Source organism: Brassica napus, chromosome A3 (assembly GCF_020379485.1).
Source record: "Brassica napus cultivar Da-Ae chromosome A3, Da-Ae, whole genome shotgun sequence".
Classification (NCBI taxonomy): Eukaryota; Viridiplantae; Streptophyta; class Magnoliopsida; order Brassicales; family Brassicaceae; genus Brassica; species Brassica napus.
Genome location: NC_063436.1, coordinates 20,862,097 through 20,880,708, shown reverse-complemented (window position 1 = coordinate 20,880,708; position 18,612 = coordinate 20,862,097). Strand labels below are relative to the sequence as shown.

The 18,612-nt window shown below is 33.4% G+C and overlaps 1 protein-coding gene across 3 annotated transcripts; it reads right to left on the bottom strand.

The window, feature by feature from the left end:
* Positions 1-2,828: 2,828 nt before the first annotated feature.
* Positions 2,829-18,473, bottom strand: LOC106439752 (aminotransferase ALD1, chloroplastic). Of its 3 annotated transcripts, none has more exons than XM_048776641.1 (10): positions 18,314-18,473; positions 18,160-18,185; positions 17,828-17,895; positions 17,604-17,720; positions 16,073-16,135; positions 4,203-4,307; positions 4,081-4,131; positions 3,604-3,924; positions 3,302-3,508; positions 2,829-3,214 (listed from the first exon to the last, which is right to left on the bottom strand). In XM_048776641.1, exons 1-10 carry the CDS (start codon positions 18,382-18,384, stop codon positions 2,873-2,875), a joined length of 1,371 nt encoding a protein of 456 aa, XP_048632598.1. In that variant the 5' UTR covers positions 18,385-18,473; the 3' UTR covers positions 2,829-2,872. The 3 variants fall into 3 exon arrangements, with proteins under 3 accessions (XP_048632598.1, XP_048632599.1, XP_013736716.2); XM_048776642.1 differs by having other exon boundaries at positions 2,832-3,214; positions 3,604-3,891; XM_013881262.3 differs by lacking the exons at positions 2,829-3,214; positions 3,302-3,508; positions 3,604-3,924; positions 4,081-4,131; positions 4,203-4,307 and adding exons at positions 14,318-14,796; positions 14,884-15,090; positions 15,171-15,491; positions 15,647-15,697; positions 15,769-15,873 and having other exon boundaries at positions 18,314-18,449.
* Between the last annotated feature and the right edge of the window lie 139 nt (positions 18,474-18,612).

The following is an 18,612-nucleotide window of genomic DNA, read 5'->3' as shown; positions in this document are numbered from 1 at the left end:
TGAAAAGAAAAACAAATAGAAACTAAACGATTTGAAAACCATCAAGAAACAAAGAAAAAATTTCACCTTTTTGTATGTGTCTATGTCTCACGGATATCAAAGATTCTCATTTGAATTTATTTATTTTGGCTCATTTGAAAATTTATTTTCACTCTCTTTTATTTTTTATTATTCTTTTTAAAATTATAAAATACTCACTTGAGAATTTACTTAAAATTTATAACAAAAATCTTCGTATATAAATGTTGTAAAATTTTTACGTTATTATTTTGTAGAATGTATCGTTTTTTTTATAACAAAAGCCGAAAAGAACTAAGTAGATTTCTGATCCAAGAGCCACTTCGGAGGAATCGAGTCAACATAAATGTACGAATGGAGAAGAATGTGGAAAAATTATAAAACATATCACATTCATAGTAATATTTTTTATGTTTACACTAACCATTTTTATCTTTATTTTTAATGAAGGGTAAAGTACATTTATAACCATAGGGTTAACTAATATATATTTAGGGTTTAGAGTTGATGGATAGGGTATGATTTTCGGAAGGTGGAATTTAAAATTCTAATAAATATATAAATAAATACTTAAAGAAATAAATTTTGAAAAAGAAAAAAAAATAAAAAAAAATCAAAAGAATAATTTATAAGAAAGTTTGATTTTAAAAAAGTATGATTCGAAAACATAAAAATATTTTTTTAAAATAATTATTTATTATATATGTAGAACAAGGGTATAAGAATCTTTTACCATTTAGTGGAAAATGTATTTTTGAAAATGTCTCTTTAGTGGTGGTAAACATGAATAATGGTACCAAAAAAGTGGTAAATAATTATAAAAAAATTCTCCAAAAGAATTTAGAAAAACGAAACTCAAAAAAAAATTCAAAAAAAATTATAAAAAAGTTCGAACTTGAAAAAGTGAAATTCGAAATCATAGAAAAAATATTTTTTTTTATTTTTTTTATTTAAATAATTATTTATTATATATAGAGAGAACAAGAGTATAAAAATCTTCAGAAATTGCCACAAATACCACATTCATAGTACCACTTTTCATGTTTACACTAATCATTTTTACCTTCATTTTTAATGAAGGGTAAAAGATACTTATATCCCTAGTGTTAACTAATCTAGACTTAGGGTTTAAAGTTGAGGGGTGGGTAGAGTTTTTGGAATGTGAAATTTAGGATTCTAATACATATATAACTAAATACTTAAAAAATATAAAAGAAAATTTAAAAAATAGTTTCGAACATAATTTTCGATTTTCAAAAAGAAATTTTGAAAAGAAAATTTTTTTTTGAAAGAAAACTCAAAAATACTCTTTTTAAAATAATAATTTATTATATATATAGATAACAAGTGTATAATAGTCTTTTGCCACTTAATGAAGAACATAGTTTGGAAAATGTTCGTTTAGTAGTGGTAAAGATGAAAAGTGGTATCATGAAAGTGGTAAATATGAAACTTCCCTAAAGTCTTTTGCCACTTGAAGAAGATATTTTTAAAAATGTCTCTTTAATAATGGTAAATATGTGGTACCAAAAAAATTGTAAACATGAAAATTACTCAAGAGTGTGGTTGGTTTCTGTTAACATATTTATTTCTTCTTTCCTAGTAGTCGTAAATTAAAATTAACCTTAATGTTATTGCAAATTTATTTTGTTTTAAAGTAAAACTCTAGAGTAAAACTAGATCTTGATCCGCGTAACCGCGCATGTGTTATTTTAAAATTTATATGTATGAATATATTTATTTTAGATCATTAGTATACATTTTAATTTTAATCATATATTTAAATGTTTATATAAGTATTTAAAATATAATAATTTATAGTTTATATGTTGTAAATAATCAGTTGTTTAAAACCATCACATGCATTTGTTGTTTCTTATTATATATTTATATATGTATCTTATTGTATTTGCATTTAGTTATTAAATAAATTAATATGTGCATGAAAAACATATATGAAAATTATTTGTATTTAATTTATGTTAAACTTTTACCCGCCCTTTAAAACTGGATTTCATTTTAGTAATATTTTTACGTTTATTCATTTTACATAATATAATATTATATATAGAAAAATGAAAGATATGTTAATTTTTATACATGTATTGTAGTCTCTCATCATATTATATTTTTAAATAAATCTTTTATATTTTTGAACTACATACGATAAAATTATATTAAACTGATAGATTTATAAATTTTATTTTCAAAAATAGATAAAATTGTGATCAAATTTTTATTTTAAATTTTATAAACAATATTAATGCATAATAATATTTCATTGATAATTACGAAACTAGTGAAAATATTTAAATAAAAATTTTGAAAATTAATATATTGTTAATATATTTTGATGATCATAATAATTTTTATTTAATATGATTGATTGTGATTATATAATTGATAAAAATATGATAAAATATTTATTTTTCATTTTTTAAACAATAACTGAATATTTTAGTGCATAATAATATTTCAAAAGTAATCACGAAATTAGTGAAAATATTTACATATAATTTTTGAAAATTAAGATCTTGTTAAAATCTTCTTATTTATTTTTATATTTTAAATGAAAAGATATCAAAAAATATTATGATTAAAGTAATTCAAAGATTTTTTATATTATTAGTCTTATTAAAATATATTTAATAAAAAATATAGGATGGTCTAACTTAAAAATTACACATGAAATGAAATGAGGTTGTGATTTCTATTTTAATACAATAGATTATTCATTAATTATGAATAAAAGTTAAACATGGTCCCATAGCTTTTATTTATATGCATCATACAAGTGGGAGGTACTATTCAAGGCAAGGTAAATATAAGTCCCGAGTCCCGAGATGCGTTCAACTTAGTTTGTATTAGAAGCGGAAGAGAGAAAAGGAAAATGCTTAGTTCGAGTGTTGAAGAAACTTCGCAACCTCCTCGATGCTTCAACCATATCGTCTCTACGTCCAAACCCACTGATCCTTAAATATTCTTCTCCACCAGGTCCAAAACCTGAGCCAGGGACTGTAATTATGTGAGTCTTTTCAAGAATCTCAGCAAACACATCCCATGATTTTGATCCTTTAAAGTGAACCCACAAGTATGGAGCATTTATGCCACCATAAACCGTAAGGCCGAGCGATGCCAGAGTCTCCATTAGTATCTTTCTGTTCTCTTTGTAGTAATTGATCACCGAGCGTATCTCCTATCATGTTTAACCAAAGAAAAAATAAAGATGATGTTAACTAAAAATAAACAAAATCTTCAAACTAATGCTAAAACATTTAACTACCTTAAGGCCAACAGGAGAAAGGCATGCTAATCCACCCGCCTGAGCGATATTTGAAGCTCCATCGAAGGAAGTTGTCACAATGCGATGGAAATCATTTATAATGGGAAAACCATTAGAGTACAAGAGCTCATCAGGGATGATAGTCCAACCAAGCCGAACACCAGTGAAACCAGCAAACTTAGAGAATGATGAAATTTCAATTGCAACCTAGCAAAATGTAATATGATGAGTGGTTGTGAATATATATGTTGAATGTAAGGAAACATAACTCCAAGGAACATATACATAAAAACTCGTCTCACCTCTCGAGCACCAGATATTTCATATATTGAACGTGGGCTGCCATCTTCGATAAATGCAGCATATGCAGAGTCAAAAATAATAATAGAGCCATTGGTCTTTGCAAACTCTACTAGTTGATGTAGTTGTCTTTTTGAAGCCACATAACCAGTAGGGTTATTAGGAGAACAAAAGAAGATGACATCAGTTCTTGGAGTCTTTGATAGATCAGGGAAAAAACTATTTTGAGGTCCACAAGGCATATAGACAACGTTTTGGTACTTCTTGGTTGCTTCATGGAAATTACCAGTCTGGCCAATAATTACACTTGAATCTATATAAGCCTAATTCCACAAAGAGAAGGCAACATAAGAGGCAAAGACTAGCATTCACAAGAAGTTCTCTATTTCCATCTTTTAGCCAATTAAGCTTTTTATGTTCAGCAATTATTGAAAGAAAGTACAGATGGAACATAAAATAAAATCGATGACATTACGTACTGGGAAGGTAGGATCTTGCACAGCAATTGTGACACCGGAACCTAGGAGTAGCTGTGGATGAAATCAAGTAAGCATAACGTCAAGAGATTGTCTTACATGTCAAAAGATCTCATGATCCATACCTGAATACGAGAAATATCGCTTTGTGCACCATCTGATACAAAAACTTCATTGCTTTTCACGCGCAAATGTCCATAGAACGTATCAGCAATAGCTTTCCTAAGAACCTGGTAAAGAAAAGTCAATATAGGAAAATACACTCATCTTATATAAATTATGTATATGCAAATTATTATCTTTCTTTAGTTTTTTTTTTGAAAATATAAAGTAACCGTGCTGATAAAGAAAGAACAAATTATATTGAAGCTCAATAACTTTGTCAAAACAAGGTGAAAGAAAGACCACAATTACCTTATCTCCTTGTTCCAGCCCATACCCTCTATATCCTTCCACAGTTGATAGGGTATCTGCAAACTGAATGGTCCAATATTGAACATACTTAATTACTTAACGTAACGTTCTACAGATATTATACTACCCTAGTACGATCACGAATGATTTAGAAAACTCGGATGTGACCAGTTGGAGCAGGGTTTGTGCTTTTATTTGAATAAAAGAAACAAGTGATAAGTTCATTCTCAAAAGTTAATAGTTTCTTCGCATATGTAAGGAAATGCTTCGGGTTTCAAAGAAACTCAAGGAGCTGAAAAGTGTGATCCGATCCTTCAGCAAGGAGAATTATTCTGATCTGGAGAAGCGAGTTAGTGAGGCTTTTGAGCATCTCCAATCCTGCCAGCGTGTAAACCTTAACACACCGACAAGGTTCGCTGCCATCTCTGAACAGAAAGCGCATGAAAAATGGTTTGCTTTAGCTACTGCAGAAGAATCTTTCCTCCAGCAACGTTCAAAAGTGAATTGGCTTGGTAAAGGAGATTGCAGCTCAGGTTATTACCACCGGTCCATCCGTACTAGACAAGCGATAAATCTGATATCCACCCTCCTGGATGACAATGGTCGCCTCATTGACTCCAAAGCTGATATTCAGAATCACATTGTAGGCTTCTATGAAAATCTTTTGGGTGGTCATCAGGATCAGTCTCTTGCTTCGCTGGATGATCTAATGGTCCTGCTTCCGCAAAGGCTCAGCATCTCGATTCTGGAAACTATCTCCCGACCATTCACTGATGAAGATATCCAGCAGGTTTTCTTCTCCATGCCCAAGAATAAGGCTCCGGGGCCAGATGGTTTTCCATCTGAATTTTTCACTGGAAATTGGGACACAGTGGGCAGAGATGCTATCGATGCAGTGCAGGAATTCTTCTCTTCTGGCACCCTTCTTCAGCAGTGGAATACTACTATCCTTACCTTGATCCCGAAAAAGAAAAATGCTAATAGAATTGCTGATTTTCGACCAATCTCCTGCTGCAATACTTTGTATAAAGCTGTGTCTAAACTGCTAGCTGAGCGTCTTAAGCAGGTTCTACCATCTCTCATCTCGAATTCTCAGTCAGCTTTTATCCCTGGAAGACTTCTTGTGGAGAATGTTCTTATGGCAACAGAACTGATCCAAGGTTACAATTGGAAGAAGATCACAAAGAGATCAATGCTCAAGGTTGACTTGAAGAAGGCTTTTGACTCCATTAACTGGTCATTCATTGTGCTGATTCTTCGGGCTCTCGGTTTCCCAGAACCGTTTGTAAACCTAATCTATCAGTGCATCTCAACCACTCGATTCTCAGTGGCCATAAATGGAGAGCTATGTGGTTACTTCAAAGGCGCTAGGGGACTGAGACAGGGTGATCCACTGTCTCCATATCTTTTCGTTCTTGCCATGGAAGTCTTCTCACAAATGATGAACAAAGAGTTCGATTCAGGGGCTATTGGCTACCATCCTGTGGCTTCAAACCCTTGTGTGACACATCTTGCTTTTGCTGATGACATCATGATATTCTTTGATGGTCACTTCAGTTCTCTTCAGCAAATCTTACTAACAATGGAACGATTTGCAACTTGGTCAGGACTGAAGATGAACCGTAGCAAAACCGAACTCTTCACTGCAGGTTTGAATCAGGAGGAAACCACAAATATGATGAGTCTCGGATTCTCCATTGGTTCACTTCCGGTACGGTATCTGGGTCTCCCTCTCATGCACCGGAAGCTCCAGATTTGTGACTACAGGCCACTTTTAGATCAACTGATAGCACGGTTCACTTCCTGGTCCTCAAGGGCTCTCTCATTTGCAGGCAGAAGAGAGTTGATTGGGTCAGTAATTTATGGCACTCTGAATTTCTGGTTCTCCAGCTTTATACTCCCTAAGGGATGTATCAAACAAGTGGAGTCTCTGTGTTCGCGCTTCTTGTGGAATGGTAACATAAACAAAAGAGCAGCAGCTAGAATTTCATGGTCAACATGTTGCCTACCAAAGTCTGAAGGGGGCTTAGGCTTGAGGGATTTCTATATATGGAATAAAACCTTATGCCTCAAGCTCATCTGGCTCTTATTCACTGAAAACGAATCTCTATGGGCAGCTTGGTGCAAACTGAATAGAATAAAGCAAGATTGTTTGTGGAGTCTGGATAGTTTGTCTCAATCATCTTGGATTTGGAAAGCTCTCCTTAAACTAAGGCCTCTAGCAGAACAATTTCTAAGATGTCACATTGGTAATGGGAGAAGAGCTAGCTTCTGGTTTGATCACTGGACCCCCATGGGACCCCTCATCAAGTTCTTTGGCGAATCTGGACCTTCGCAATTAGGCGTCCCCCTGAACTCCAGTATCTCAGAAGCTTGCTCCTTAACGGGCTGGAATTTACGGCCGGCTCGTTCCCCTGAAGCTGAAGCTCTGCAAATCCACCTCTGTTCGGTACCTCTCCCATCACTTACTCTTGCATGTGATTCTTTCTCTTGGGAAATTGATGACTTGTCGCTGAAAGCTTTTTCGGCAAAGGACACTTGGGAAAATATTAGGAACCGAGGTACACAGCAAACATGGACTGATTCTGTTTGGTTTAAGGGCTGCATACCAAGTCATGCCTTTATGATGTGGATGACCCACCTTGATCGCCTTCCGACTCGTCAACGTATTGCTCGTTGGAATGTTCAGTCGCTGGACAAATGTTGTGTCTGCAATACGTATATGGAATCACGTGATCATCTTTTTCTAAGGTGTGGCTATGCTGAACAGGTATGGCTCTTTATCACTAAGAGGCTGGGGTATAAGCCATTTCTCTTTCACACATGGACAGCATTCATGGACTGGCTGGGGTTAAGGGACAGAGTTTCCCCGTTAACTCTCCGCCGATTGGTCGCGCAAATAACAGTCTATTCCTTATGGTGGGAGAGAAATAACAGACTCCATAACTCCATATCAGCACCTGCAACAGTTACTTACAAGAAGATAGACCGGCTGGTTAGAAACGCAATACTAGCACGAAGGGAGCGCAAGAAATTTCGCAACCTGATGTCACTATGGCTGAAGTTTGACTAGTTTCTGCAGTCACCAAAGTTATTCCCGTTGGCCATTCTTTGTTTTTATTTTTTTGGGCAAAGAATAGCTAGAATGATTTAAACCTTTTGTACTAAGCAAATAAGCTCATTATCTTAAATGAAATTCATATACTTATCAAAAAAAAAAAAAATATATGTAAGGAAATACCTGAACAACAATTAGAACAAGTAAATTGATCTTAACCTACCAAAGTCATGCAAGTAAAAACAAAACTTTAACCAACGACGCAATTACAAAATCATAGACGTGTGACGAAAGAAGCATTATTTTTATTAAAAACATTATTCTTATTTTTATTTTTGCCAAATGCTAGCAGCATAATTAATGGGACAAGTATTTAAAAGAAGAAACAAAGACACGACGCATTGACATTGGCCAAGGATTAACATGATTTTTATTGGTATCCTAATATAATTCCAAACGTTTGAATATCAGTACACATATATCTAATATTTACCAAAACAGATGATATTATATAAGACTATCAGGGTCGTTTGTACATCTGAAAGATGCATTTAAATAGTTCGATGCATATATCCATATTCTTTATTTAGGTGTTGTTCGTTTTTGAATTTTGTCTATGTATCTGGATATATCATCTGATTGTAACTATATTTATTTGCTTTTTATTTTTTTGAACTTGCATCTGCATCTGATGAACTTGTTAAATAAAAGATTAAAATAGATTTGTTTTTACCTTTTTGGCGGGAAAATAACATTTTTACGGTTTAGCTGGAAAAGTGTGTTTTTTGATGAGAAAGAACATTTTATGGTTTTGGCGGAAAGTTGCGTTGTTATGGTTTTGACGGAAAAGTACGTTTTTACGGTTTTGGCGGGAATATGCATTTTTGCAGTTTTGACGGAAAAATGTATTTTTACGATTTTGATGGAAAATTTTTTTTTTACGATTTTGACTGAAAAGTGCATTTTTACGGTTTTGACGGGAAAATGTGATTTTGCGGTTTTAGCGGGAAAATGCGATTTTGCAGTTTTGAAGGGAAACTGCATCTTTAGGTTTTGGCGGGAAAGTGCATTTTGCAGTTTTGACGGAACTGGATTTTTTCGGTTTTGACAGAAAAATGCGTTTTTTCAGTTTTGACAGAAATGTGCGTTTTTGCAGTTTTGACGGAAAGTTTATTTTTGCAGTTTTGGCGGAAAATACGTTTCTGCGGTTTTGGCGATGAAATGCGTTTTTGCGGTTTTCAGCAGGAAAGTGCGTCTTTACCGTTTTGTTGGGAAAATAAATTTTTACGGTTTTGACCGGAAAGTGTGTTTTCGTGGTTTTGGGCGAAAAGTGCAGTTTTACGGATTTGGCCGAAAAATGTGTTTTAGGGGAATGTGCATTTTTCAGTTTTTTGCGAAAAATGTATTTTTACGATTTTGGAAAGAAGTGCGTTTTCGGTTTTGACGAAAAAATGTATCTACAAAAAATTAGAACTTTGGTTTGAAAAAATATTTTTGTTTTAAAAAGTTATTTTTTTACCGAGCTAGATACATCTTCATGCAGATGTATCATGAAAATTCACCCTCATTTGGGTGAGAATGATTTTTCAGAAATGTAGTTGGGGATCCATCTAAATGTTACACTATAATGCACTAAATAAAAACTGATTTGAATCTTTCCCCAGACGGATCATTTAAAAGAGCAAATGAACAACACCTAGCTAGAGACAAAAGAGCCGACACATGCGTCGACGAGCATAACAACAAACTATGCAGCTAACAAACAATTCACGTGAACATAATTTCTTTTTTTGTGAGAATTAACATAAATTATTAAAGCGTTGAGAAGATGGATAATTCAAAGAACCCAGAAGAGAACGACAGCTGACTTTGACGTTCGAGATAGTCGAGTCAGGAGGAGGTTTTAGGTTAAAGCAGTTGAAGTGTTCTAATAGACGAAGGATTCCATTAGAAAATAATCGGATTTATGATTAATTGGATTTAAACAGGTTTAAATGGCTCACTTTGGCTTGTGGATTTGGATAAAACTCAGACCTGATTAGTTAGATCATCTTCATCCTTACTCCATATTTTGGAGTAAAATATAAATAAAGTAATCATTTTGTTTCTGTTCATTATTCTATTTCCTATTTTCATTTCAGAAATTAAGGATAGAGATGTCTTCAGGCCGATCGATCTACTAGAGCATTTTAATTTTAGATTCCTCAACAACGTTTTAAAATAATTAATCATTTTTAAAAATATTTGACTAATTTTTTATTTTATTAATAGTTGATAACTCTTGTCAGATATCTCAGATAACTGTGCTCTTATATCACTGCCAATTATTGTTATTCTATTTGCACTGAAACTAAAACATCAAAACTGAAAACTTAAACGTTAACTATTTGAAAACCTAATTTTTTTTATTAGGAAAAAAATACTAGAAAACCTAAATTTTTGAATAGGAAAAGGAAAAAAAAAAGTAGGTAAACTGGAAGAAGTCCATTGCATACACATTTACAAAATATAAAGTTTTTTTCCATGTAACAATTAAACCCAGCTCAATTCGTATATGTTGCGTTTTTAAACGGTCCATGTACTTTTGGTTTATTTCATATATACTCGTCCGATTTATGTTTTACCAAGAATTAGAGAACAGATGTAAACCAACAAACACGCAAATAATGAAGTGACTAGAAAAATTCAAAACAACAAAAGTACGATAAATCTTTCGTTGGACATGTCTGAGGTGCTTCGGTATAGGCTCTGTTGTATCACCAGTCCCAAGGCTTATTAATTGTACATTTGGATGCTTTTTAACGTGCTCAAGCTCACGTCTGCTTATCTATATATATGAACACCATTGTAACTCGTGACATACTGACATGTGAAATATGAAACCTCCAATCGGCATATGTAAAATTTTCAGTAAAGTTAGAAAGATCATGAAATTACTTCGGGAAACAAATAGTTGTTCTTTAGTTTCTCCATATTTACATTGCGGGCCAGTTTTGTGCAGCCACCTGAAAAGACATTAAGACAACAACGAACAGAGTTATGATATCTGAAACCCTCTCAAAATATGTAGTCTTTGTTCAATTTTTTATTGAACTTATCTGATATATTAGAATATATATTTTTAAAAGGTTTCTATTTATATACAAATATACATTAAAAAAAATTTGATAAAAAAAACATATTTTTTAACACATAATATTGTAAAATTTGGGACTCTCTTCCAGTGATCTAGTTGCACATGGTAAAATATGGTTATGACGATAACCAAATAAAAATTACATACAAATAAGAGTTTTTGAGAGTAAAGATCAGGAAATCTTACCAAGTCAAAAACAGTTATCCAGAGAGAGAGAGAGAAAGCTTTTCTCTCTAGTGTCTCTCCCTTCACCTCTCTGAAACCCTAGATCCGCCGTCATCCTGCTCTTGCTTCCCGTGACCGGAAGCTCTCCAGCTCCGGTCGCCACCCCTGGTCACTCCATTCTCTAGCCTCCTTCCTTAGCCTTCTCTTCTCATCCTCCTCCTCTTTGCGTGGTATTTCTTGATTTTCTCCAGTTTCTCAGGTGAATCTAACCGGAGTGCTGTATGTGTATATGGCCTCTCTGGAGTACCAGCGAGGAGTAGGTCTGTAGAGGAGCTTAAGGAGCCTTTGAAATCGGTCGCAGCTTTTCAATCGGAGCAGATCTGGGTCAGATCTGATCTTGCCACAGCCGGAAAGGATGGTGAAGCGTCGCTGCCTCCTCCTCCCGTCATCGGCGCCGGCTTGTACCTGAACGATTGGCTGATTCTATTTTTCAAGGTCTCGTCTGAGCTTCTCCCCTCCGTTTGGAGAATCGACGGTGCTAGGCTCACCGTCGTTGATGACCTCTGTTTCTAGATCCAATCGACGACTTCCATGGTCTGCAATGAAGTTAGCTTGGAGCTTTCCCTTCTCGCTGTCTGTCACCGCTCCCTTGGGTTTTGAGGACGATCCCGTGACGGTGCTATCAGCTACAAGGCGAGTCTCCCTTCCTGTTGCAGCTCATGATTTGAGGAGAGCTCTGTTCTCTCCTCCGGTGCTTCACTTCTCTTCTCTTCACCGGCGCAACCTCAGTGTGATTCTCCGATGTCTCAGCCGCATTTTAACGTCGCGTGGCCGGTTGGGGAGCCAGGAGCCAAATTTACCGCCTGCGCTTGACAGGTCTGTTCTTCATGTCAGGCAGAGTATTGTTGGGTCCACTATGGGGTTTTGTTGCCGAGAAAGCTTTGGGTTTGGTTCTGCTCAACGTCCTCCTCCTCTGGTGTCCCGGAGCCGTTGCCAGTCGCCTCCGTTGAAGCCGCTAGGAGCCACCCTCGGGTGAGTGTTCGGGTGTTCCTCTCTTTGCTTTGCTAATGTTCTTCATGGTTCTGCCTTGATACAAGTAGCGTCCCTTGAGTTGAGAGTTTATTTGTTGTCGGTTTGTTCTAATATCTATTAGCTCCATGAACACCACTTATGGTTGATCTGGTTCTAATTCATGTGTTTCTTAGAGGTTTTTTTAAACTTTTTGCAGCCTCTATGAAACAGAATTGCTGTCAAGCATATTCAGGTTCACCTATGTTGTAACCAAACTTTCATTCTTGAATGATATTTACCATTTAGCAAAAAAAAAAAAAATCTTACCAAGTTTCTTCAACTCGAACTCTAAACTGTAGAATAGAGAAAGAGTAGTGCAACATAACCGGATTATAACATAAAGATGGAGGAAAAAACTTTTAGCATATGTCTTTCATTACGAATGTGAACCAGTACCTAGACTTGACAATTTTTGATGGAGAAGAGGACAAAGATGAGGCCGAACTGAAGAACGTTAGACTGACCATTCTTTAGTTCCAAGTTATAACAGCTTTTAAGGTGTTATATATCAATGATACAACCTATTAAGCACGTATATATATACTCCAAGCAAGTTCAAATGACCCCAAGTAAAATGTGATATAAACATGTCAATCCCCTAGACATTATTTGCAAAGTGATTTTGACATATGTCCTCTTACAATCATTTTCACTATATAAATGTGACATGTCATGCAAGAAATGATGACATAGATTTTGGTTAAATGTGATATGGACAATTAAATTTAATGCTTATTTATATTTTTGGTAAATTATACGTCATCATTAAAGTAAATCAATTCAAATATGATATTAAATAATATAATAATAGAAATATAATAATACTTTACACATTTTAAAATATTATATATTTCTATATTTTGTAATTATACAATTCTATAAAAACAAATATTTTCAAAAAAATTACAATTTCTTAAAAAAATTATAAATTTTTAATTGCAATATTATTAGTTTTTATATATCTACAAATTTTAGAAATACTCTTTAGTTTTACATTTTAATAATTATACAACTTTATATCCAAGTTGATTTAATAGATTTTATCCAAAAGAAATAGATAAAAATCTATCTAAATAATTTTAAATATATATATATATATTCTTAAATCTAATATAAAATAAAAAGTTTATTTTATCTTAATTTATGTCTAAATAAATCAAAATTTATATTAAAATATTGGTAAAAATAATAAAATGTAAGATAATAATAAAATTTATCTTTAAATATAATTTAAAATTAAAAAAATTTATTGCTGCACATGTTGCAGTAAAACACCTGGGATCAGATCAGAGACATACAAGAAAAGGTCGATTGGAGTATTGTGGTTTGGTTTTCGCAAGCTGTTCCGAGGTTTTCTTTAATTACTTGGCTAGCGATCAAGAATTATATGTTTACTGGAGATCATATGAGGGTTTGGGGCTTTCAACAGGAGTGTTTGCGGTGTGTGGAGAAGAATGAAACTAGAAACCATCTTTTTTCGCATGTCCTTACAATTACATGGTTTGGATATGAGTGACATAAAGACTTCTTGGTACCTGTATAACACCGGATTAGCTGAACACTGTTGCGAAGATTCAACATGATCGTGGCTCTCTAAACTGGATAAAGTTCTGGTGTGAATGGTTTTCAAATTACGGTTTACTATATCTGGAGCGAGTGGAACACAAGAAGGCATGGGAAAGCTTGGAGGTTCTTGGAGGTTCTTCAAACAAAGTATATAGATTCGTGAAGCTTTTAGAAACGAAACCCAACATTCAGGTTTAAATCTTAGCAAAAGAGTACAAATAATCTGTACGATAATTGTTTACGAACCAATAAAATATATCACCCATCTTGTTTAAGAGCAAAAAGAAAAACGTTAGCGTTCAGTTTAATAAGCGGCATCAGTTCATTTACGTTTCGAGGAACAGTTGCCTCATTTCCAAGTAGATAAAAAGTCTTGCCATGAAAAAGAAACAAATAGAAACTAAAAGATTTGAAAACCACCAAGAAACAACGAAAAATATCACCTTTTTTATGTCTATGTCTCATGGATATCAAAAAATTTCATTTGAAAATTCTTTTTATTTTTTTGCTCATTTGAAAATTCATTATCCCTCTCTTTTATTTTTTAATTATTCTTTTTAAAATTATAAAATACTCACTTGAGAACTTATTGAAAATTTCTAATAAAACATCTTCCTATAAAAATGCTGTGAAATTTTTACGTAATTATTTTATAGAATGTGTTGTTTTGTATTATGAATTGGCAATAATCATTTTTAGTCCATTATCCAATGAAAGGGTGCATGCTTCAACATAAAGGTAAAATAATGTGGTTAGTTTCTGTTAACATGGTTACATATTTATTTATTCTTTTCTTTTTCATTAGTCGTAAAGTAATATTTACCTTAATATTATTGCATATTTATTTTGTTTTTATTAATAATGAATAAAAGTTAAACATGGTCCCAGAGCTTTTATTTATATACATCATACAAGTGGGAGGTATTATTCAAGGCAAGATAAATACAAGTCCCGATATGCGTTCAACTTAGTTTGTATTAGAAGCGGAAGAGAGAAAAGGAAAATGCTTGGTTCGAGTGTTGAAGAAATTTCGCAACCTCCTTGATGCTTCAATCATATCGTCTCTACGTCCAAACCCACTGATCCTTAAATATTCTTCTCCACCAGGTCCAAAACCTGAGCCAGGGACTGTAATTATGTGAGTCTTTTCAAGAATCTCAGCAAACACATCCCATGATTTTGATCCTCTAAAGTGAACCCACAAGTATGGAGCATTTACGCCACCATAAACCGTGAGGCCGAGCGAGGCCAGAGTCTCCATTAGTATCTTTCTGTTCTCTTTGTAGTAATTGATCACCGAGCGTATCTCCTATCATGTTTAACCAAAGAAAAAATAAAGAGGATGTTGAATAAAAATAAACAAAATATTCAAACTAATGCTAAAACATTTAACTACCTTAAGGCCAACAGGAGAAAGGCATGCTAATCCACCCGCCTGAGCGATATTTGAAGCTCCATTGAAGGAAGTTGTCACAATGCGATGGAAATCATTTATAATGGGAAAACCATTAGAGTACAAGAGCTCATCAGGGATGATAGTCCAACCAAGTCGAACACCAGTGAAACCAGCAAACTTAGAGAATGACGAAATTTCAATTGCAACCTAGCAAAATGTAATATGATGATTGATGGTTGTGAATATATATGAATGTAATGAAACATATACATGAAAACTCGTCTCACCTCTCGAGCACCAGGGATTTCATATATTGAACGTGGGCTGCCATCTTCGATAAATGCAGCATATGCAGAGTCAAAAATAATAATAGAACCATTGGTCTTTGCAAACTCAACTAGTTGATGTAGTTGTTTTTCTGAAGCCACATAACCAGTAGGGTTATTAGGAGAACAAAAGAAGATGACATCAGTTCTTGGAGTCTTTGATAGATCAGGGAAAAAACTATTTTGAGGTCCACAAGGCATATAGACAACGTTTTGGTACTTCTTGGTTGCTTCATGGAAATTACCAGTCTGGCCAATAATCACACTTGAATCTATGTAAGCCTAATTCCACAAAGAGAAGGCAACATAAGAGGCAAAGACTAGCATTCACAAGAAGTTCTCTATTTCCATTTTTAGCCAATTAAGCTTTTTATGTTCAGCAGTTATTGAAAGAAAGTACAGATGAAACATAAAATAAAATCGATGACATTACGTACTGGGAAGGTAGGATCTTGCACAGCAATTGTGACACCGGAACCTAGGAGTAGCTGTGGATGAAATCAAGTAAGCATAACGTCAAGAGATTGTCTTACATGTCAAAAGATCTCATGATCCATACCTGAATACGAGAAATATCGCTTTGTGCACCATCTGATACAAATACTTCATTGCTTTTCACGTGCAAATGTCCATAGAACGTATCAGCAATAGCTTTCCTAAGAACCTGGTACCAAAACAAAATGTCAATGTAGGAAAAGACACTCAGTCTTATAAAAATTAAATTATGTATATGTAAATTAATATATTTCTCTAGTGTTTTTTTTATATATAGTAACCGTGCTGATAAAGAAAGAACAAATTAAATTGACACACAAAGAAAGAATAACTTTGTCAAAACAAGGTGAAAGAAAGACCATAATTACCTTGTCACCTTGTTCCAGGCCATACCCTCTATATCCTTCCACAGTTGATAGGGCATGTGCAAACTGAATGGTCCAGAATTGAACACACTGAATTACTTAACGTTTATCTACAGATATTATATTACCCTAATACGATCACCAATGATTTAGAAAACTCGAATGTGACCAGTTGGACCAGGGTTTGTGCTTTTATTTGAATAAAAGAAACAAGTGATAAGTTCATTCTCAAAAGTTAATCGTTTCTTCACATATATAAGGAAATACCTGAACAACAATAAAACAAAGTAAACTGATCTAACCTACCAAAGTCATGCTAGTCAAATAAACTTTACAGTTTACACTATAAGAGCACAACAGACGAAATTACAAAATCATAGACATGTGACATAGAAACTTATATTTATTTAAAACATTATTTTATTAAAAACGTTGTTTTATCAAAACATTATTTTATTAAAAACGTTATTCTTATTTTTATTTTTGCCATATTCTAGCAGCATAATTAATGGGACAAGTATTTAAGAAAAAGAAACAAAGACACTCACGACGCATTGACATTGGGCAAGGATTAACATGACTTTTCTTGGTCTCCTAATATAATTCCAAAAGTTTTCATATCATCATCAACATATATCTAATATGCCAGAACAGATTATATATAAAAGATCGACTATCAGAGCTATTATTTGCGACAGACAAAAGAGCCGACACATGCGTCGACGAGCATAACAACAAAATATGCAGAAAACAAACAATTCACGTGAACATAAATTATTAAAGCGTTGAGAACAGTTGAAGTGTTCGAACTCTAGACGAAGGATTCCATATTAGGCAATACTTGGATTGATTATTAATTGGATTAAAACAGGTTTTAATGGCTCACTTTGGCTTGTAGATTTGGATAAAACTCAGACTTGATTAGTTAGGCCAATCTACTATAGCATTTTCATTTTAGATTTCTGATCAACGTTATAAATAATTAATTAATTATAAATATTAAATAAATATTCTTTTAGGTATGAGTTTTTCTATAAAAAAATATCCAAAATAATAAACAATATTTAACTAATTTTCTTATTTTATTAATAGTTGATAGCCCTTGTCAGATATCTCCAATTATAACTGTGCTCTTATATCACTGCCAATTATTGTTATTCTTTTTGCACTGCAAACTGAAACATCAAAACTGAAAATTTAAACGTTAAAATATTTGGAAACCTAATTTTTTTATTAGAAAAATAAATAAATAAATACTAGGAAACCTAAATTTTTGAATAGGAAAAGGGAAAAAAAACTAGGAAAACTGGAAGAATGCCATACACATTTACAAAATGGAAAGTTTTTTCATGTAATAATTAAACCCAGCTCAACTCGTATTTGTTGCGTTTTTAAACGGTCCATGTACTTTTTGGTTTATTTCATACTAGTATATACTTGTCCGATTTATATGTTGCGAAGAATTAGGGAACAGATGAAAACCAACAAACGCGCAAATAAAAATTAAAAACAACAGAAGTACGATAAATCTTACGTTAGACATGTCTGAGGTGATCTGCTTCGGTATAGGCTCTGTTGTATCACCAGTCCCAAGGCTTATTAATTGTACATTTGGATGCTTTTTAACGTGCTCAAGCTCACGTCTGCTTATCTATATATATTAACATCATTATAACCCGTGACATGTGAAATTAAATATGAAACCTCCAATCGGTATATGTAAATTTTTCAATAAAGTTAGAAAGATCATGAAATTACTTCGGGAAACAAATAGTTGTTCTTTAGTTTCTCCAAATTCACATTGCGGACCAGTTTTGTGCAGCCACCTGAGCAGACATTAAGACAACAATGAACAGATTTATGATATCTTAACCGTCTCAAAATATATGTAGTCTTTGTCCAATTTTTATTGAATTTATCTGATGTATTAAAATATTTTTTAAAAGGTTCTATTTACATTTATTGTAAAATTGGGACTCTGCTCCAGTGATCTAGTTGCGCATGGTAAAAGATGGTTATGAGTTATGACGACAACCAAATAAAATTACATACATATCAGAGTTTTGAGAGTAAAGATGAGGAAATCTTACCAAGTTTCTTCAACTCGAAGTCTAAACTGTAGAATAAAGAAATAGTGCAACATATCAGATAAAACGGATTATAACATAAAGATAGAGGGAAATGGTTTTTAGTACATATATATATTTTTAGTATATTTCTTGCATTACAAATGTGAACCAGTACCTAGACTTGACAATTTTTGATGGAGAAGAGGATAAAGATGAGGCCGAACTGAAGAACGTTAGACTGACCATTCTTTAGTTCCAAGTTAGAAAAGCTTTAAAGGTGTTATATATCAATGATACAGCCTATTAAGCACGTATATATATATACTCCAGCATGTTCAATAACCACATGTTATAGGAGTATTAAAGTGATATAAACATGTCAGTTTCAAGTAGACAGAGTGAAGAAATTTCTACAGCAGCCAATCCATGCACGGCTAGTTAGTCAGATGACGTCACACCAATGTCTGCTTATTA

What these genes read in the sequence shown, in the direction of transcription:
- LOC106439752 (XM_048776641.1), bottom strand. Translation starts at nt 18,384, where the DNA reads ATGGTCAGTCTAACGTTCTTCAGTTCGGCCTCATCTTTATCCTCTTCT. An exon ending in TCAAAAATTGTCAAGTCTAG is followed by an intron (nt 18,186 to 18,313) that starts GTACTGGTTCAC and finishes TTTATTCTACAG; the next exon opens with TTTAGACTTCGAGTTGAAGA. An exon ending in TGCAAGATCCTACCTTCCCA is followed by an intron (nt 3,925 to 4,080) that starts GTACGTAATGTC and finishes TTGTGGAATTAG; the next exon opens with GCTTATATAGATTCAAGTGT.